Source organism: Pundamilia nyererei, unplaced genomic scaffold (genome assembly GCF_000239375.1).
Source record: "Pundamilia nyererei isolate P.nyererei 1_Seehausen unplaced genomic scaffold, PunNye1.0 scaffold00019, whole genome shotgun sequence".
Taxonomy (NCBI): domain Eukaryota; kingdom Metazoa; phylum Chordata; class Actinopteri; order Cichliformes; family Cichlidae; genus Pundamilia; species Pundamilia nyererei.
Window position 1 is genome coordinate 4,102,412 of NW_005187420.1, and position 20,630 is coordinate 4,123,041.

Below are 20,630 nucleotides of genomic sequence, written 5' to 3' on the forward strand. Positions count from 1 at the left end.
TGTGTGTGTGTGTGTGCAGGGGTTTTCCTGCATGGAGGAATGTTTGCACCCCCACCCAAAGAGGTTTTAGCCAGCTCCAAGTCCAAAGGAAAAGTTTCCAGCACCAAATAGTCCCAGGTGATATTTACCAAAAAAACCGAGCCCCTTATAATCCCGTGTGCCTTATGTATGAGTTCTGGTTGTGTTTACTGACCTCGAACCGTTTTTATGTGCACGGATGCTGCGTACGAGTTTGATGAGGGGTCGGATGGAGCCGAGCAGTGTGAGGTGCTGCTCCGGTCGGAGTCCTCGCTGCCCTGCAGCTGCTTCATCCCGGCGGTGTCTCATTACTGATGACTGACGCGGAATTTGGTTGGAGCCAGTTTAACTGTCGGGATGAGTCGATTCGCTGCTCAGCAGCACAAACACACTCAGTCACACCTCTGCTTTCCTAAGCTTTTGCACAGTGCTGGTCCGTCAGCTGTCTCCATGCTTGCCCTGAACCTTTCAGGGACCTTTCAGGGATTACTTGACAGACAGCTGAACTTTAACCTTGCAAACTGCTGCCAGAGATGATTTATGGTTGTATGTGATAAGGAGACTGGTGTGTGAGATTTGTGCTCGTTTGTTTGGGGGGAGAGGGATGAGCTGCTTTAAATGTGCCCGAGGAGATCATTAGCTTTGTGTTTGTGCCTTTTAAATGTTTGAATGAATTTCTACATTTGTGCATTTTTACTCTGATTATTGTTCAGGGTCTTTTATTTTGGTGGTTTGGACACGAGCTGAACTCACGAATCTGCCGATTAATGAGTTTCTGGCCAGACTGATGGCACAGAGAGGATGAAGATTTTAAATGATTCATGGGTTCAATCATTTCTGTCAGCACTGCACATCTTTTTTTTCTCTTTTTTTTCCCTGTCTCGTTTGGCTCTTTTGCATCATAATTGTTGTCTAAAGGCAAAGAAAGATGCCCAACGGATTTACTTTACCAAACTGACCATCCCAGCCTTGCCGTAATGGTCCATTTGATTCACCTTTTATTGTTTATTTTATTTTCACTTACTGAATACGGGACAGACTTGACTGGGGGAAAGAGAAACAGCTGAGAAGAGGGACGGGGGAGAAGGGCAAAAGACAAAAACCAACAGAACGGGCAGAGAAAAAAAAAATGCATATATCAATCACCTGGATCACCTGCTGAGAAAGAAAAAAGAAAACAAGCAGAAGAGAACAAGAGTAATAGAATAAACAACATCACAATGATATATGGGAATATGACAGTAAATACTAAATATTAAACATTATTGTGCAGCACATAAGATCAACAGAACACAGTGTGCTTTGAGGTAGGAGCCAAAAAGGGTGTAGTTTGTGGGTGTGATCACCCGTGTGTACACCTGTGAGCATGGACGCGCTTGTTTTTTGTTTTTTTAAAAGGTTCCTTCATGTAATGATCTGCTAGAGGGTGTGGGGGGGCCACAGCCCCGTCCTCCAGGGCGTGAAGCAGGTGTGGAGGAGATCAAGACTCCAGACATCCAGAGGCCCCCAGAACACAAGAGACCAAGGAAGACCAACAGAGGGGCAGCCGCGCCACTGTCCCAGAAAGAGCTGAGGAGAGTCCCAGATGAGGGCTCACTCAGCAGCCGCGGAGCACAAGCCAGGGGGGGTTGCAGTGACGCGCCCGTGAGCTCCGCCGGCCGCCAGCTGTGCCTGAGTGACCCCACCTCCGAAGTGCACATCAGAGCTCTGGAACTTTAACCTGCATCCATGGAAACATTAACGCTTCCCACAGCCTGATGACGACACCCGGGAGTGAATGAACGTGATTGGATGAACCAGTAGAACATCATGTATACATCTTTGGCATGAATGCATGAACATTCAGTGACACTGTGAAACATTATGAAGGTACAACTTAATAAAGCTTCACCTGAGCTGGAGCTCTGCACCGTGTTTGTGCTGTTGGAGCATTTTAATGACGTCATGTGACCAATAATATGGCTGCTGTGAGGTCACTGCACTAACACACCGTCCAAGGAGGCGGAGCTCCAGTTTTGGTGAAACTTTGTGACTGTAATTGGATGTTACTGAGTCTGTATGATGCTCCTGCACAGACTGTGGATACCAAACAACACAGCATTAGCTGGGAACTTGGCAGTGTGTGTGTGTGTGTGCGTGCGTGCGTGCGTGTGTGAGTGCGTGCGTGCGTGCGTGCGTGTGTGAGTGCGTGTGCGTGTGTGTGTGTGTGTGCGTGTGTGTGTGTGCGTGTGTGTGTTTTCCTCTCGTTCACGTCTCGCGTTCAGCCCGTGCTCGGCGGCCTGCGTCCTCGCTCTCGTCTGTTTGATTTCCGTCTGCTTCTCTTCCTGACCCTCCTCTTCCTCCTCTCGTTAGTCTTCCTCTCCCACACTTCGACCCAGATCCTGGTTTTTCCTGAGTGCACTGCTGGGTTTGCTGTTTGACTGGGAGGTGAGCTGGGGGATGAGATTTGGGACTGGAGGCGCTGGATGAGTGTCGGCGAGGGATTTAGCGATGCAGCTTATCGGGGGCAGAGATGGGAAACTGCAGCTTTCCTGCCTCGTTGCTCTTTGTTTATTTTGCAGTGTGGATGTTGGACTCGTGTTTAGCCGGCTGCTCATCTCTTTCATGGCTCATTTTAGGAGGATTGTTAGTGAAAGAGTCAAATCTGCTCAGTTTTCAGTCTTGTGTTTCTTGTGCTTGGACACAGTGTTTCACTGCTGCTGTGGACGATGGAGAGATCAATGAGCTCCTCTTTGTTCTCTTTGGCCTTCTTCTTCCACAGAATCACACGGAGTTTAAAGTCATGCGTGTCATAGTTTGAAGTCCATGACGCTGGGAGGTGGAGGTTACTGCGCACATATCACGGTCCTGAGATCATGTTTGTGTTTGTAGTCAGTCATGTCGTCCGCTCGGTGCAAACTTCATGTTCACGTTGCTGCGTTTGAGTCCCGTCCAAGACCGCGGGCTCCACTCCCCCTGTCCCGCCCTCTGACTCCCGCCGTGGCTGATTGGGCTGGTCCCTCAGTCCCTGCTCCAACCAGACTGCACCGTCAGTCACAGTCATTAACCGCGCTCACCTGTAGTCCACTATGAGCCGTCTGCTGAACCGGATCAAGTCGGTGTTTCTGCTGTCGTCAGTGTACCTGGAGGGAGTCGTTTTGTTGTGTTGTGTAGCTGATGTCGCGTTTGAGGACAGCGCTTTGTGTTTGCACATCAGCAGTGAGACAAGCGTAGCAGAGTCCAGCCCGCTGTGGTCATCTGTGAAATGGCAGACACTCGGCGCTGAGGGAGGACGAGGAGCCCTCAGGTCGCAGCAGACCTCCGCCTCGTCGCGCCCTCCGGGTTAAACCGTGTCAGACTCGGGTTCGAGGTCCGCTGTCAGGACTGACATGGTTTCACTGAAGCCTTCAAACACTCAGGATGGAAGAGGATTCATTTATGTTTCGAGAGAAGTTGAACGTCATGTTTTAATTAAGTGGTAATTTAAGTATAACAAACACAGTGTGAGCTGAGTGAAACGAGTGAAGTCAGAGTTTTATAGATGAAAGGAAAGAGGAGCCAAATAATCTCATACCTCACTTATCTTGTTCCAATAATCAGCCGAAGCCAGAATTCCAGCTGATTAATCGCACAGCCTCCGGCTGAAGGGCGAATGGAGCAAGAGGACGAAGAGCGATGAAGAACTCTTCAAGTCTTAGTTCTGATCTGTGACTCACAACATCATCTCAGACATTTTATTTTTGCGTTATTGTGAGAAACAGCCGTGTGCTTTTCATCGTCGTTTTTTTAGCGCTCGGCTGTAAAAGGCTGGTGACAGAGGTCGTCTCCTGAAATGTTCTCAGTGACCTCGGCCTCAGCTGCTTCTGCTTTTCTCTCCTCACTTTAACTGTTCGTCCTTTTTCTTTGTCTGTTACTGAAGGACGAGGTCAGAGGTCACGTTTTCTGAAAATCGCGTGAACACAAAGAGGAACACTAAGTCGTTTGATCGATGCTGTGCTACCTGCAGCCCGTCCGCGTTTCTGATTGGTCAGATGCTGCAAACTCCGCCTCTTGCGTGTGAACACCCTCATGGTCTCACTGGGAAATCTTGAGTTTGTGCTACCCGCAGTGCACGGTTTCGGGAAAGCAACAAATGCGTGCAGGTCGACAGTGATGTCACCACGCGCACGTAGAATGCTGATTGGTTTAAAAGCTGACTTGGACAGGAAGAGGAGCACGAGCGGCGTCATTAACCTGCAGGAGGAGGGGACGGCAGTTTTCGGCGTCCTGTCCTCTCAGGAGTTCAACCAAAGCACAACAAACATGTTTGTGACACTGCCCCCTGCTGACAGCGCATGACAGACCATGTGACCCTGTAGCCTGAGTCATGATGTCAGAGTGGGTGGAGCCAAATAAGGGAAGGATGTCGTGGACATGTTGAATCTGCCGGAGCGAGCTGCCGTCTTTAATGTGGCTGTTCAGACACCATGAGGTTTCCAGCCCAGCTGGTTATTTTTACACTAACTACACTCGTGCACGTGATTAACTACACTCGTGCACGTGATTAACTTCCTGGGCTGATGGCGTGCACTGCCTGAAAGCTGTCAGTTTACCTTTGGAGGTCCAACATGTTACCTGTGCAAACGGGGCAACAGAGGCAAAAGCAGAGGGTGTGTTAGTGGTTTTACCCTCCGCTGAGCCCCCAGCTGCTGAAGCTAAACCTGCTTCATTTCCTCTCCTGCTCTGCTGCCTCGCTGAGACTTGTTCCCACAGTCCCACAGCTCCTCGGAAACTTCCTCTGGAGCGGGGAGGGCGGCGGAGGCGGGGGCTGAGCGAGGGGGCAGGAAGGACCGGAGCTTTTCTTGGCCCGGCGTCTGAGACCAGCTTCACCACAGCCAGCTTTTCATAACCCAAGCTGGCACTGACAGCCGAGATAACGTTCAGCCGTTACAGCACGAATGTGTTTCATTTAGACCCTTCAAGAAAAATACTGACACACATCGAATCCGAGCGATTATTGGAACACCAGCAGGAAACGATCAGAGTCCACCAGGTATCCAAGTAACGCCTCGCTCCACCTTTACTGCGCCGGGCTCACAGGAAAACTAGAGCCAGCAGAGACTTTGATTGGGAGCTTTGAAAGGCTGTGAGTGGACGACCATCACGGCGGTGGTCCGGGCCGCCGTCGTCCCCGTCTGTTTGTTTTCTTTATTTTTATGGGTTTTTTAAATTTGTTTTATTGGTTTTCTAATTTATACAACATGTACAACAATACAAGTTAATCACAGTGGGGGGAAACATAAAACAAACAAACAAAACAAACGATTTTTATGGTTTTTAATACTTCTTATGTTATTAAATTTGTATTTTTAGGTTTATATTATGTTTTTGTTTTGTCTCTTTCTCATAGCGCTCTCTTTCTGTGTTTCTGTCTCCAGGGTGAGGACGATGCTCTCCTGATTCTCGGCGTCCTCGTCCACCCCGTCGCCTCCACCATGAACCACACTCCCAGCCCCCACCTGTCCGACGGCGGCAAGCAGGCCGGCGGCGGCCTGCTGTGCAGCTTGGGTCTGGGATCCGACCGGGGCGTCCGCTCCCCGGACAGCCTCACCCACACCCCCAGCCCCACGGGAGGAACGCCCAGCTCCAGCCCCCCGCTGCTGCTGTCGCCCGGCCTGGGGGGCCTCGGGCTCGGCTCCCTCGGGGCCATGGGCGAGGCAGCCGGAGCCGACTGGGAGAGCAGGGAGGAGCTGAGGCTCAGGGAGCTGGAGGAGGCTCGGGCCAGGGCCGCCCAGATGGAGAAGACCATGAGGTGGTGGTCGGACTGCACCGCCAACTGGAGGGAGAAGTGGAGCAAGGTGGGAGAAATGTAGCTCAGTGGCACGGAGCAGGGTGGAGACCGGGCTGGGTGGGGCTCTAGGTGGGGATGTGGTTCAGTATCTGAAAGAAAGGCTCAGCTATAATATTTCTATGACATCGATCCACTGTGAGCCTGTACAGAGAAATAATATTATTAATAATAATGTGATACAGACGCTGAGGTGTTTTAGATGATGTCCTATAAAGAGGTTTGACAACCCGCCTGCTCAGTCAGTCGTCGTCTTTGTTTCCAGGTTCGTGCGGAGCGTAACCGAGCGCGCGACGAGGTCCGTCAGCTCAGGCAGCGGCTGGACACCCTCACCAAGGAGCTGACCGGCATCCGGCGCGAGCGGCAGGAGCTCGCCTCGGAGAACGAGACGCTACGGCAGGAGACGCTGCGCCTCCGCGGCGACCACGCGGCCCCGCCTCTATCCGCCACATCCCCCTCCTCCTCACCCGCGCACCCCCGCGGCGCTTCCTCGTCATCCTCGCCGTCCATCCCCCCTTCCTCCCCGGCGTCATCCTCCTCTTCCTCTCAGGTCCACGGCGACGTGAAGCTGGACAGGGCGGCAGAGGGACCGCCGGGATCTCCAGAACCAGAACCGGTGAGGGACGTGGACTTGGACAGGCAGAAGACGGGTCAGAAGGTGAGCGTGCTCTCAGCTGGCGTTCTTCTCCTGGTTTTGGTTTCAGATTGAATTTCTTCCACACGAGGTCCTGACCTTTAACCTCTGCAAACTTTGGTTTTACCTTTGTGCATTTAAATGAAACATCTGCAGGATGCAGCTCTGACAAACTCGGGGCTCATGCGACCTGAAACAAATGATGCAATCATTAGACTGATCGGGGGGGGGGCATTTTAAGGTTGGTGCTTGGTGCACATGAAGGATCTGATGATGGTTCATCCATGGACATCAGTGAGTCCCGACCCAGCAGGTAGCAACGTGAAAAATAAGTAAACAAATAAAAGTACGTAGAAAAGAAATGAAGTCTGAGTGGGTCTGAACAGGATTCAGCTGAGTTTAGTAAAACGGTGACTGAAAGTTAAACCTGAGACCAACGTTCAGCTGTTGGAGAGATGAATGAGTGAAGGTGGTTTAACGCCCGCCTCCTTCACATCGGTGCACTCGCATCCTCGGCTGCTACACGTGATCCGTGAATGTAGGCCACTCGGGCTGCTGTCTCCACTATGATAAAATACACCCCTGTTATAGCACAAGAGGTGTGTGTGTGTGTGTGTGTGTGTGTGTGTGTGTGTGTGTCCTATTTAGGAGGTACAGCTACCCTCTGCCTGTGCACGTGAACACGAATCACGCCGTGTCTCCAGAGGACGCTGTCTGCCGTCTCTGCCGTCGCTCCCATGAGGACAAACATGATTCAGCCTTTCATTGACTCTGTGGAGCTGCTTTGTTTCTGCTCAGGCTTTATTCTGCCCAATAAAAACAGAAGAATGAAAACGCGACCGCAACAAAAACTGTAATGGGCTAAAAACGAGTCAGCCACACATGCAACAGCATCAACAGCTGCTGCGCTGCAGGACTGCAGCTAACGCTGTTTATTGCACCATGAAAACACCATGACTGTGTTCTGTAGTTCACGTTATTGTAAAATTACTTCTGTGGCACTGAAAGCGCTCTCTCCAGGCTCCCGGGGATCGTTCGATGGTCAGGGTGTATTCCCGTCTTTCCCAAAACATTCCCTTTGGGAATTTCTCAGCATGATTTCCTGTTTCAGTTGATTCCTCGGCCTGGAATCGACTGGAGCGGTCTCGCGGTATTTTTGCATCCATCGGCTGTGAGTTCTTACACTGAAATCCAGGAGCAGAGGAAACAGAAGCTGTCTGTCTGTGCTGGTGCCCCCCGAATGTAGTGTTTACGTGGAATACAGACTGGAGGGTGACGCAGGAACCTCGACACACCGTCTGTCCTTCTGTCCCGGGGGATCCCGAGCTGCTTCCAGGGGAAGGTTAGAGTAAACATATCCTCAGTGAGTTCTACCCCGAGGACTCCTCTCAGCTGGGAATAACTGCAAAACCTCCAGAAATCCTGATCAGATGCCAGAACAACCTCACCTGGCTCCTTTTGGCACTTGCTCGTCACATCAGGCACCAAACCAGAGGGATCGGTTAAGTCTCCATCACTCTGACCTCAGCGGACCCTCGGGTCCTCAGGGATGCTGAAAGTGCAACACTGGCTTTAGAGATGGTACCTGGAAGTGCTGCTTCATGCTGACGTGAACCAGTCTCCTCGGGAATATAAGGCGTCATTCTTTGGAGGCTGGTGTGGACATTTCCTGCTGGGCAGAGGCTGCAGGGTAGACCGGGATCAGTCAGAGACTCCTGGGTGTACGTCTCCTCCTGGCCTGGGATCACCTCAGGATCCCCGACAGGCTGGATGTGTGGACCAGCCTGTGAGCCTCTCTCGGGTCAAAAATGGGTGGATGTCCGTTATCATTGAGAGAGAGCGCCGTCACACTGTATGATTTAGAGACGGCTTCGTCCAGTGCCACAAGTCTCTTTGGCTTTCGGTTGAGTTCTGAAAGTGCTGCTCGGTTTTATCCGTGACCTGCACCTGTAGTATCAGAGGTGATGAATCATGTGACTAAAATAGGCCCGACACATCCTCTCAGCAGCTGGGGGACGTTCCCCTGCGGTCACGTTTAAATCATTCTGCTTCTCGTTTTATTCTCGACAGCAACTCTCTGCCGTGGGCAAGGGCCCACTTCCACTGGAGACAGCGGCGACCTTCAGTCTGCACTAACATCTGATTGGCTGCTTCAGTAGAAAGTTCTGATGTCGGGTCTTTAGTTTTTATGTGTGAAAGTCATCAAACCCAGGGACAGGAAGGGAATTTTACTCATGATCTTCAGCGCAGGCGGAGGTCGATGCGGTGCTTCACCTGCACCCTGCCGTCCAGCTTTCTACTGTGAAATCTGGCGGTGCGTGGAAAGCGGCAGACCTGAACGAACTGCAGCGTTACAGAACCTGAAACGATGAGCGGGACAGATCTGGCCTGCAGCGTGAAACACGCCGGGGATGTTTCTGGCCGCTTTGGCCTCCGAGCGATCATCAGAGCGTCGTTAAAGCGCCGCAGCCTTCCCGAGCGTTGTTGCATCCATCCGTGCAGGTTTGAGTTCATTAAACTTGAATCTGAGCTGACGTGAACAAACCGAAGGCTGCAATCAAACGCCGGATTTCTGCGGTTTGTCTGCTGTTTGCAGCGGCGGTGGGTCCCTGTGTTTCTCCGCACACATGTTTGGGCTGCAGGGCTGCATGTAAACCGTGATTATGTGTCTGTCAACAGGCAGCAGAGGTGGTCTTGGAACGGTGGCTCGCTGCTGCTCTCACACAGCTCAGCCTCATTTCCTGTCTCCTTCCATTGTTCTCCTCTTTGAGTGCTTCCACATGTCAGGCTTTGTCTCACCCACAGCGGCGCAGCGGGGCCCTCTGTTGGCCGTCGCCTGTAATGGCAGCGTGGCAGCTCTGTTTTCCACGTGTTGGGACAGAGCGTGCTCCGTGACCTTGTGTCGCTTTTCCTCACGCGTGAGTCCGGACGACGCAGTCCTGTTGGTGTTACTGCGTCCACACTGGAGGGTTTGCTGTCATCCTACAATGATCCAAACTGGAGCAGTGAAAACAGTGACATTTGACTGAGTCGTGATCTTTATGCTTTCAGTCAGAAGAGCAGTGGTAGGGCTGGGCGATACGACCCAAAATTCATATCTGGATATTCTTTAGCTGGATGGTGATATACGATATAGATCTCGATATTTTTTTAAAGCCATAAAGTAAGAACAAAAAGAGAGTTCTTAGTCACACTGTCCCAGATCTCACACGGGCACCTTTATTAACATACAGCGTAGATGTACTCAGAAATAAATGATCAGCATTAAATAATAATGCTCCATAAATAAAATAAAACAATGTTGTTTTTGTGCATAACGAAAAGCTCATAGTTGTGAAGTCAAAATGTAAACTAACAGACGCTGAGCATAAACAAGCATCTGTGGCCCTTATACACACAGTACGGTGACATTACGCTGAAGCACAGTACGTATCACTCCGCCAGGCTCCTCGGTAGCTGTAATGCTCCAACAATCCATCAAGCGCTGCAGCTTCGTAGCTCAGCAAAGTCCAACTAAAACATTTGTTGCTGAGCCTGTGCAGCACATAAACGCGGTTCGAGGTCAGTAAACACAACCAGAATTCATACATACGGCACACTGTCGATTTTTGAGAAAATCAAAGGATTTTAGGCGTCAACGCGTTAGCCCGGTTAGCGTGTTAGCCCGGTTAGCTCGTTAGCGCGGTTAGCTGGTTAGCTCGTTAGCCCGGTTAGCTCGTTAACGCCGTCCAGCCCCACGCACGGGGCGATCCGCGGTAACTTGTTAACGGAGATTTGCCCCTTTAATGCAGTTATGGCGTTAACGTGATTTTAACGAGATTACCGCTACCACCACTAAAACACTAATCTCCAAATGTTGTCTTTTTGTCGAGCAGCTCCTCTTTGATAGCTGCCGTGTCCACTTCATTGTGGCCACTACGTGACTGTAGCCCCGGGTTACCCGCTGAGGGTAACTTCCTGTTTTCACTTCCTGTTTCTCGACTTGCTACAACAAACCTGCTCAGTCAGAGGGAAGCGTTCCCACAGGCGCGAGTGGAGCTCTGACGGTTGATTCTGCAGTTTGACCCTCTGTTAGCTACAGAAGCTGCACATGTCAGCGACAGGTGTTCTTACTGCAGTACACCTGTTGCTGTCTCAGCAGCTCGTGCATAAGCTAAATAAGGTGAAGGCTGTTTTCTTTTTTCAATTTCTTCTATAGCTTATTATGGTCGCATGAATATTTGTGATGCTGATAATCGTGTTGTGAAAACCTGATGTTGTGACGATATCGTGACGCCTCAGACTGAACTTCCTTTGGACGCTTGATCAATAAAACAAAGCATGAAAATTTTTATCTGCTGAAGTAAAATCATAACCTGTGATTGGACGTGACAGCAGGACATTGATAAATCAGGATTCCTGCTCTCTTCAGTGCCGGCACCTCCCGGTTTAAACTGTCTATCACTGTGATCGATATATCGATTGATCAATCGATTGCACTCACATTTACTTCAGTAAATCTCAGCTGCTTTAGTTGATCTCCGAACACCTGCGATGGTCTCAGCTTTGATGCCAGGATGTCCTTACTTTTGAGGGAGCACTCTGGGTCGTGCGAGAGGCGAGTGGTTGTTCTGTGGAGGAAATAAGGACGAGGTCTTTGCTGTCCGCCTGCCAGAGGGGACAGATTTACTGCGTGCTGCAGGACAAGCGCTACGCTTAGTTTTATTTCTGTTAAAGTCATTAAAAACACGCAGCGTGAAAATGATGTGAGAGTTCGCTGGCAGCAACCTCAGAAATTCCAGTTGGGTGGGTCCAGATTTGGTGCTTTTTTTCATGTTGTTTTCCTTCATAACTTCATGAGGAAACATCAACATGTTCAGGGCTGAAAAACTCATTTGAGCTAAAAGTCAAAGTTTCCAGCAGGTTGCAGAAACTGTTCCACATGTTTCAAGTCTTTGATCTCTGAGTAAAACACAGCATGTCTGTCACATCGTCCCTCCCTCTGTCTTTACCTGCCAGCGTGCGTCCGTCTCTCCCACCTGTGTGCGGTTTAGCCTTCATGTCACCGTCTGACCTCCCGGTCTCTTTGTCTCCTTCTCCATCAGGACCTGGAGCTGCTCGATTCAGTGCTGCGCTCCCGAGCTCCGGGCGCCGACGCTCAGGAGGCCTGGGATGGCCGCGGCGGCGTCAACCCGGCCGGCTCGCGCCGGCAGGAGCGCAGCCGACAGCTGTGGGAGGACGCGGGCACGGCGGAGGAGGACTCGAGCAAACTGAACGCTCTGCAGCTTCGCCTGGACGAGTCCCAGAAAGTCCTGCTGAAGGAGAGAGAGTAAGAGAAGCGGGAAAAACACGACTTCTGGTTCTGTCAGCAGGGACAGCCCGAGGTCGAACCGTCAGAGAAACATAATCTAGTCATAAATCCGCATTTCACCATAGAAATCCTTCTTGTCTGTAATGTTTTTTATCGATCGCGCCCAGAGATGTGAAACTCGTTTTACGAGTTATGTTGTCGTTTCCACACCATCAGAAATCTGTAAAGACAGAAAAAAAAGACTGTCGGCTCGACTCTGAAACGGTAAGAACGTGAAGGTCACAGAGAAAGCACAAGAAAGCAAACAAACCACGAACACACGACAGATCGTACAGAAACAGGAAGTCTTCTGCCATTACATTTATTTTCTGTTATTTTATCACTCTGTTCTAGCACGAGTGGGTGTGGCGGGGAGTGTGGCGTGATTCATTCGTGCTGTCTGTTTCCCTGCAGAGATAAGCTGGCTCTGAGTAAGAGCATCGAGAGACTCGAGGCTGAGCTCAGTCAGTGGAAACTGAAGTACGAGGAGCTGAGCAAGAGCAAGCAGGAGGCTCTGAAACAGGTGAGGCACAGCACAGGTCACCTGAGCACAGCGGACGCTGCTTCGCGGGACGGTCCGTCTTCTTTAAACGTGCGCTCTGACTGTTTTTCTGCTAACAGACGAGCGCTCGTGTCTCTGAGCTCCGTGGTTCATCGATCACTGACCTGCTGTCGCACAACAAGAAGACAAAGACAGAGCAAAGCAGCCGAACCGAAAGAAAGCAGAAGGAGCAAACGTGACAAATACATCAAAAGTGCAACGAAGGAAGCCGGAGTGCGTGATTCTCAGGGACTTCCTGCTAGACACGCGCTCGACTTACAGCTTGAATTTCATAGAAAATGTTCCTCACTTCAGATTTTCACACAGTTTGGTCCACGTGACGCTCGCAGACGGTCCACAAATAATTAGCGTTCATAACATTTAGTCAGCTGAATGTGAGAGCTGCGGACGGCGTTTGAATTTCACGACAAAAGGACGATGAACACAGGTCGTGATTGTTTCAGCTCATTAAACTCGGTGTGCAGCAGCTGCACAGCATCATGCGTCTGTGACGTGTTCACTTTGAATTTTCTGTGTTTACTTCTTTATACATCAGTTACTGTCAAACAGCAACTGATGCAACAGGACAGGTGCAGCTAACGTGCACAGCTGACCTTCAATTCAGCATAAATAACAACAACAACAGCTGTTACAAATAAATAGGAACATGTAAGAAGAGCAGGAGTTCTTAAACATTTCAGTGATCACAGTTTTGCTTTCGGGTCTTTGAATGTTTTTATTTCTGGTGTTCAAACCTGTGGCCTCTGCTGATCGCGCAGTGATCGTCAGTCATCACGAGTCATAAACTTTTCAAACCTTAAAATGACTTTACTAAGAAGTCTGATCGCTTCAAATGTCCCGGCAGGTCTTCAGCTGCAGGAGGCCTGCTGTGCTCAGCAGCGTCCAAATCATAAAGCCGAGTGTGACGATCTCTGTCTTTCCAACCACTAGGGGGCAGCACCGCTCCGCAGACGGCAGGTCTGATGAACATGAGTTAGATAAAAGCAGCAAAGTGGGGGTGGGGGGGCAGAAGATGTGAGAGATGTGTAGATGATGATGAAGGTGACGGAGTTCGTAGATAAGCGTGTTAGAAGATGCAGATGAAAGCGGGATCGCGCTGCAGGTTGGAGGAGGCGGATGAGACGAGGGGTCACGCTTATCTCCACGCATGTTGTTTCAGATCCTCCAACATCACAGGAGGCGTCTCACAGTGTCTGCTTTAAAGAAACAGCCGCCTCCCCCGAAAACGTCCAGATAACATTAAATGTCAGGCGGCTTAAACGTGGATTTATTTCTAACATCAGCCTGAACGATGAAAGCCTGAAAGTCACTGAAAGATTAAATGTTCAATGTCTTCATCCTGCAGCTGAACCTGCTGAAGGAGATGCACCAGGACGAGCTGGGACGCATCTCCGAGGACTTGGAGGACGAACTGGGAGCTCGAACCAGCATGGACAAGAAGCTGGCCGAACTACGAGCTGAGGTGAGGGACCTGACAGCAGCGCGCGGGAATCACGACCCCGAGAAAAGCCGTGGGAGACGTGAACGGACGTCGCTAACATTTATCAACAATTTCATACAGAATCAGATGAAAAATGTCAGACTGCTAAAAACAGTCTGTGAGTTTGTGGGTGCAGAAGCACTCAGGGAGGGGCGGCCCCCCGAGACAGACATGAATAATCAGTAATGATTACATGCAGATGGATAAACACACAGTGAGTGAAGCACCCAGTGCATCATGGGAATCCCCCAGCAGCCTATAGCAGTGTAGCTTCAGAACAGCTGTTTATGTTATTTTAAGGCTAAAGTGGGCATTATTAGGGGTGTGGCCTCTTTGACTGACAGCTGGATGTTTGGGCCGCCGTACAGTCAATCCTGTCTCCATCTGAGGCGTGTCGTGTGTTTCCTACAGATGGAGCGGCTGCAGGTGGAGAACGCCGCAGAGTGGGGGCGTAGAGAGCGCCTGGAGACCGAGAAGCTGGGCCTGGAGAGGGACAACAAGAAACTGCGAGCTCAGGTTGAAGACCTGGAGGAGCAATTAGCCAAGCAGCGCCGGCAGGCCGCCTCCGCGCTCGACAGCGACCTGAAGGCCATCCAGACCGAGCTGTTCGAGAGGAACAAGGTGGGCGGGGCTTTCTGCGTGCTTACTTCCCTCTCTTCTTTCCTTTTCCTCGCGTGTTCCTCCACGGTCTCATCCCTCTCGCTGCACAGCTGTCAGGTTTTTTGCTCCTTCATTTCACGACACCGTGGAAATCCCTCCACAGATGTAGAGACGGGCGGCGTTCGGTCCGAGGCGGGCGTTCGGTCCGAGGCGGGCGTTCGGTCCGAGGCGGGCGTTCGGTCCGAGGCGGGCGTTCGGTCCGAGGCGGGCATCGGCCGGCTGAATAACGAGGAAATCACAGAAGTAAACTAAGTCTAATCAAAACCTCGTGACAGTCTGAGCTCCTGCTGAAGGGGGGAGACGCCGCCGGGTCACGGGGTGTCCATGTCGTCATGGTTACATGCAGGTTAACTGACATCCAATAATACAGATGGAGAAACTTGTACATGGGCAGAGACGGTGAAAGGTGAGGTGTCTCGAGCTGAGACGAGCAGGTTCATCAGCTTTAACCCGTTTCGAAGGTTGCAGATAAAAAATAGAAGATTAACAAACTTCAGCTTTTATTTCCTTCAAGCAGAAGATGAGAAAGTTTCATTCAGGTGAAACAGCGTACCTGTAACCTCAGGTCAGGGGGTCGTTAAGGTCAGACGCCCTCCGAGCGCCGACGCTCATCCTGCCTCTCCCACAGCTCGTTAAATAAAGTGAGGAGTTAAAAAGAGAATTTCTGTGGCAGCTCAGAGTTAACCCGAGTCTCATCAGGTGCCTTCCACCTGCGACGATTACACGTTACTTACTTTCCCTGCAGCTGACGCAGGTCGCATGCTGCACATGCAGAGCAGCTGCAGGCTTAGTGCCACGTTTGTGTGGACGACACAGAGGAGACGTTTCCACCAGCAGCTGCTGCCTCTCACATTTCCACTGATTCACAAACGAGGTTGAAAGTGCAGGTTTGGTTTCCTGCACACCGATGAGCTCGCGCTACGTGTTTGTGCCCCGACCTTGACTTTCAGGAACAGAGTGTGTGTGTGTGTGTGTGTGTGTGTGTGTGTGTGTGTGTGTGTGTGTGTGTGTTTAAAAACAGAAAGATTGATTGTGTTTTGTGTTTAGTGTTAAAACCACAGTATTGATCCGCACAGCGAACAATAAACAGGGCGAGTGATTGAAACGCACACACACACACACACACACACACACACACACGCAGATTGATTGATAGATGTGGATGCTACAGCACAGATTGATGTTCACTGTCACACACACACACACACACACTGTCCGTGTGTGTGTGTGTGTGTGTGTGTGTGTGACAGATAAGTCACCTGATCACAGTGAGGCGGGATGATGAGGAGAGGTAGGCGGAGGTGCGAGGTAAGAAACGGCGTTTAAAGGAAGTGCCGTGGTCACGAGGTTTCAGCAGCGACTTTGACGCCGGTGGGCCCAAAGTGGGCGGGGTTAAACTTTTGAACTGTTCCCAAATATTAGAAGCGAGTTATTGAAGCGATCTCCAGCGGGAGGAGTGATTCACCAGACTGAATCACTTCCTGTGTGGACATCCCCACCGTCCAATCAGCTGACAGTTGTAACCAAATGAATTCATAAAATACTAAAGAACAGCAACAGCTGATAAAAAACAAGCAGAAAACACCAAAGATAATAAAAACTCATCATTTAAATTCCTGAAAGAAGAAGAAATCCAGCAAAAACTAATCATAGGTCTTTGAAAACGATCAAACCAACACAAGGATAAATACAATTAACTGATAATAAAAAGCAAATTATTAAACGCCCAAACAGAAATCAGCAAAAGAAGCAGAAATGAAATAAAATAATAATTTAGGTGAGACTTCCTAAAGAGGAGCAGAGCACAGCTGGAGCTGTGACATTAAGAAGTGAAAGCCTGATCCAGGTGACCCGAGGGCTCAGGTGGGTTCATAGCTCATCAGAGACGTGCTGAGGTCTGTACACGCCTCCGCACGGAGCTGAGGCCCATTTTTTTCAGCTTCCTGTGAAAGTGTGTGATGCTGCTGCAGTTCACAGGTCAGACTCGGGCGAGACAATCGCACCAATGATCAGGCAACATCTGAACCTTCCCAGGGCAGGAAACACTCCTGCTTCACCAACACGTTTAAGTTTTGGCTGAGAGGCTGAAAAAAGTCCAAATCTGATCCTGGCAGCACAACACAAACGAGGAAAAAGGCCGTGAACATCCAAACACAGAGGTCAGAGTTCAACAGCTTCAGAGCTCCAAGACAGCAGACAAACACGAACAGGCTCCTAGACGGGCTGCATACACACAGAGTAAGAGACTATCAAAATAAAACAGGAAGTACCATCGACGAGACATGAGAGGATTCTGGGAATGAACTGAATAACCAGGAATCACACATAAGTCTAAACACCGTCCATCACAGGTAAAGATCCAGGATAAAAATGCCAAAAGACAGAATACAAAACTCTGAGTATCAAAGAACTACAAACACAAAATGAACACGCAGCAAACACGTCAGAGTAACCACACAGAGAGCAGAGGCCACGCTTTCATTTTCTCTTTCATTACTGCCGACGAGCATGGCGTCACACGGCGAGCCTCCCCGTGCTGTCAGCGGTTCGATCGGTCGAGTCGTTTGAGGTCAGGTCAGGCCGTACGGTGCGCATCCCAGAGTTCAGCGGGGCTGGATGCTGCATCAAAGAAACATCTGGAAGAAGATCAGTGAGTGGATAAACAGTCTCCATGTGAGGAGGTCATTTAGGTTTTTTCTCAAAATGTCACAAATAACAAGTCTGCAAGGAGGGTAAGCAGTCAGTGAAACATCAGGAATGAATGATTACAAGGCCAACAGAGAGAGAGAGAGACGGGTTCATGCTTCAAACACAGGTCAAAGACCAGAGAGCTCAGTGTGAGGCCGTCTGCCCCACAGCTCGCACCAAACAGGACGACAATCCCAGCACAGCAGCAAACAACAGAGCTGCCGCAGTGGTCCAAGGTCCAGACTGTGTGTGTGTGTGTGTGTGTGTGTGTGTGTGTGTGTGTGTGTGTGAGATGATCTCTGGTCCTTTTAAATGGCCTCATTAAGCAGCAGGGTGGGTGGCAGAAGTGTGTGTGCGTGTTTGTCAGTGTAAGTGGCCTCCATTACCGCCCATCCCACAGGGTTATTTATGAAGATGTCAGGCTGATTTAATGCTGCATTTAACACGCGCGGACACACACGCACAGTCACACACACGCACACACACACAGTCACACACACGCACACACGCACAGTCACACACACGCACACACACACAGTCACACACACACACACACACACAGTCACACACACACACACACACACAGTCACACACACACGCACACACACACAGAGTAAAGATTCAGCGTAATGAATCAAAGGAAGTCAGACAGAATAATAATTAGACACTGTTTGAGCTGAAGCTGACTCGTAGTCTGTGAGGAAGACTCTGATGAAGAGGAGGAAAAGATGGCCGAAGGATAAAGAAGTTTGTCCTGGTGGATTTTTGTCAAGGACCTGTTCAACGAGCTATTTAATAAAAAAAACGTGGGACAGGAAACGGCAGAGTTTGCTGGTTAATTGAGATTAGACCTTCAAAATAAGAGCGAGGCATCTGATTGGTGAGCTGCTCTATTTTTGTTCCCAACCTTTCATTTTACTTCCTTCTGCTCCATCTTTTCTTTGTGTCTCTTCACATTTTCTTCCTCTTTGTGTTTCATTGAGCCGATATCGCCAAACCGCTCCGAGAAGCGCGCACAAGCCCCTCCCCCACTGTACGACTCCCGGGCAGCCCTCGTTATAAAACCAATTCTCCTCTTCATCGTCTGTGGGACTGCTGTCTAAATTAATGCTAAATTCTGCATGACAGAGGGGGAAGGGTGTGTGTGTGTGTGTGTCTCTGTGTGTGTGTGTGTGTGTGTGTGTGTGTGTGTGCGTGCGCGTCTTTGTTTTCTGTGAGCAGATGTAGCAGCAGACTTCAGGGTCTTTGCAGTCAAGGAGAAACATTTAACAGGCAGCGCAGCGTAACACACACACACACTCTCACGCACTCACACACATTTGAAGGACGGCAAACATTCCTGCTCATACGCCGTCCTGTAATCCATGTTTAATGGAGTCAGGGACTTCCCGCCCCTCCCCCCTTGCCTCCCCGCCCTCCCCCGTCCTCTCCTCTTCTTCCACCCTCTCAGACAGCCATCGTCTGGAAATGATAAGACTGGGGGGATATTGAGGTCTCTGACCTGCTAAAGATAAAAGCAGGAAGTCCTCAAACCTCTCTGGCTGCAGATATTAAAATTAAATCACCTGCAGTAAATTAACTGAGTTCACACTGAAATAAGGACGGGCAAGATTTTAGAGATGTGTCGTTGTTGGTTCTTTATTAATAACAGAGCAGTGTTTATGAGGAAAGATGGAGGCGGCGAGGGACGTCTCGCCGTGTGTAAAAGCAGGTTTGTTCCGCAGTATCAGAAAGTCATCATTGAGAAAACAGTTCAGTTTTATTTATTTAGCAGCAAATTAGCACAAACCAACGATCAGACCTCTGTGAGCCGCGCTCGGGGAGCAAGAACCCGGCTCGGCCTCTATTGTGCTTTCTGCCCCGAACGTGTCAGAGTGAGAAATGCAGCAGCATCACTGAGGCGTGGCAGAGAACGGCCTGATCCAGCTCACCGACCAGCTTCGAGAGGGAAACGTCACACGGAGTGTAATTATCTCCTGAATTTAGCCATGTTTTATTAAATAAATCATTTTCATTAAACGTGGAAATATGATTATATTTTTTTCCTGGATATGAAACTGTACGGGCAGCACAGAGGTCCTGGGTCGGCTCTGTGTGGAGTTTGCGTGGGTTCTCTCGGGTACTCCGGCTCCCGGAGACATGCAGTTAGTGGCCACAGGAGTGACACACTGTCCAGGCTGTAGCCTGTTGTGAGATGATCAGGACCCACACAGTGTGCGATTGTTGCTTACAGCACTTTTATTTTGACCCACAGTTTTCCACTGTTTCAGCACTTTGTATTCAACCAGGATGCCAGCTTTCCAGCACCTTCCCACACCACACAAACCACTCCTTCCCGACCCCAGACACTGAAAAAGGGCAGAGTTCATTAGTGGCACCTGTCGCCTCCGACCTCGCAGCACCGCCCCATGTGCTTATCGTACCACCCCTCCATTGCAGCAGAGCCAGAGACCACACCCCTGCCACACCCATCTCTAGTTATAGGCCCGCGTGACCCTGATAAGGATAAGCCACAGATAACGGATGAAACTGCACAGCTGGGGTTACATGACATTAAATGTTACAGTGACAGCTGTAGACTGATCTGTAGCTGATCGAGCGGACCTGTTCCTGTGTTGGATGATAACATGTCCAACCTTTCTAATAATGAGCTCGCTGCATGTGCAGTAATCTCTGCGAGCCAGAAACTCAGATTAATCTAAATACACAGTTTATCAGTTTTTTCTACCCTTGGATCCAGATGATGGCGCTGAGAGGGGGTAGAAACCCCACCCACCAACTGCTCAAACATGTTTATGAGGGGCAACCAATCAAAAGAAAGTTGTCTTAAAAGGGGAGGAGCTAAAACAGCTGGTTTCAGATGGAGGATGAACTGAGGGGCTGCGCAGAGGATCAGGTACAGAAGGATTATTTTGGACTGTGAATCATGCAAAGCTGCTCTGGAAGGGTCAGTTAGCATTGCCGTGGTTCCTGTGATATAGATCCACTGGGATTATCCCACAGGTGTTTATCACAGAAAAGTTTATGATAATCCATAAACAGGCGCTACTGTTTTTTAGGCTAATAGATGAAGCATCGTCACGGCTCGAGCGTGGCTGAGCTCCGGTGTTTCCCAGGATGTCCCTGACTGGGACGTGTTCACAGATCTACTGACGTATTTATGTTGGAGGACCAAACAAGCAGATGTGAAGTGTCAAACTCTTTACTCCAGACGTCCAACCTTTGAGAGGATGGAAAAGATCATTTGTGGGTTTAAACACTTCCAGAATTGTTTTTGCTGGTAAAATAATCCAAGAAAATATGCAGTGTGTCATCTAAGCAAGTACTGTGTTGCCCCTTTTTAAAGACGTTACCAGTAAGGAGCTCGCCAAAGCAGAGCAGTCATGTCAGTAGGGATGGGTATCGTTTAGGTTTTATCCGATACCGGTGCCAAATCGGTACTTTTGAAACGGT

The 20,630-nt window shown here is 49.9% G+C and overlaps 1 protein-coding gene across 4 annotated transcripts in view; it reads left to right on the forward strand.

Annotated features, from left to right (window-relative positions):
* Positions 1-20,630, forward strand: part of ccdc102a (coiled-coil domain containing 102A) — a 52,580-nt gene that overhangs the window by 25,565 nt on the left and 6,385 nt on the right. For 2 of the 4 annotated variants that reach the window (XM_005726402.1, XM_005726405.1), the window contains exons 2-7: positions 5,415-5,834; positions 6,090-6,482; positions 11,543-11,766; positions 12,202-12,310; positions 13,695-13,811; positions 14,241-14,450. In XM_005726402.1, coding sequence (XP_005726459.1) covers positions 5,472-5,834; positions 6,090-6,482; positions 11,543-11,766; positions 12,202-12,310; positions 13,695-13,811; positions 14,241-14,450 — 1,416 coding nt within the window. In that variant the 5' untranslated portion in view covers positions 5,415-5,471. Of the gene's footprint in view, positions 1-2,311; positions 2,446-4,810; positions 5,123-5,414; positions 5,835-6,089; positions 6,483-11,542; positions 11,767-12,201; positions 12,311-13,694; positions 13,812-14,240; positions 14,451-20,630 lie in introns of those variants that run through there. The other 2 variants (XM_005726403.1, XM_005726404.1) reach the window with 2 other exon arrangements.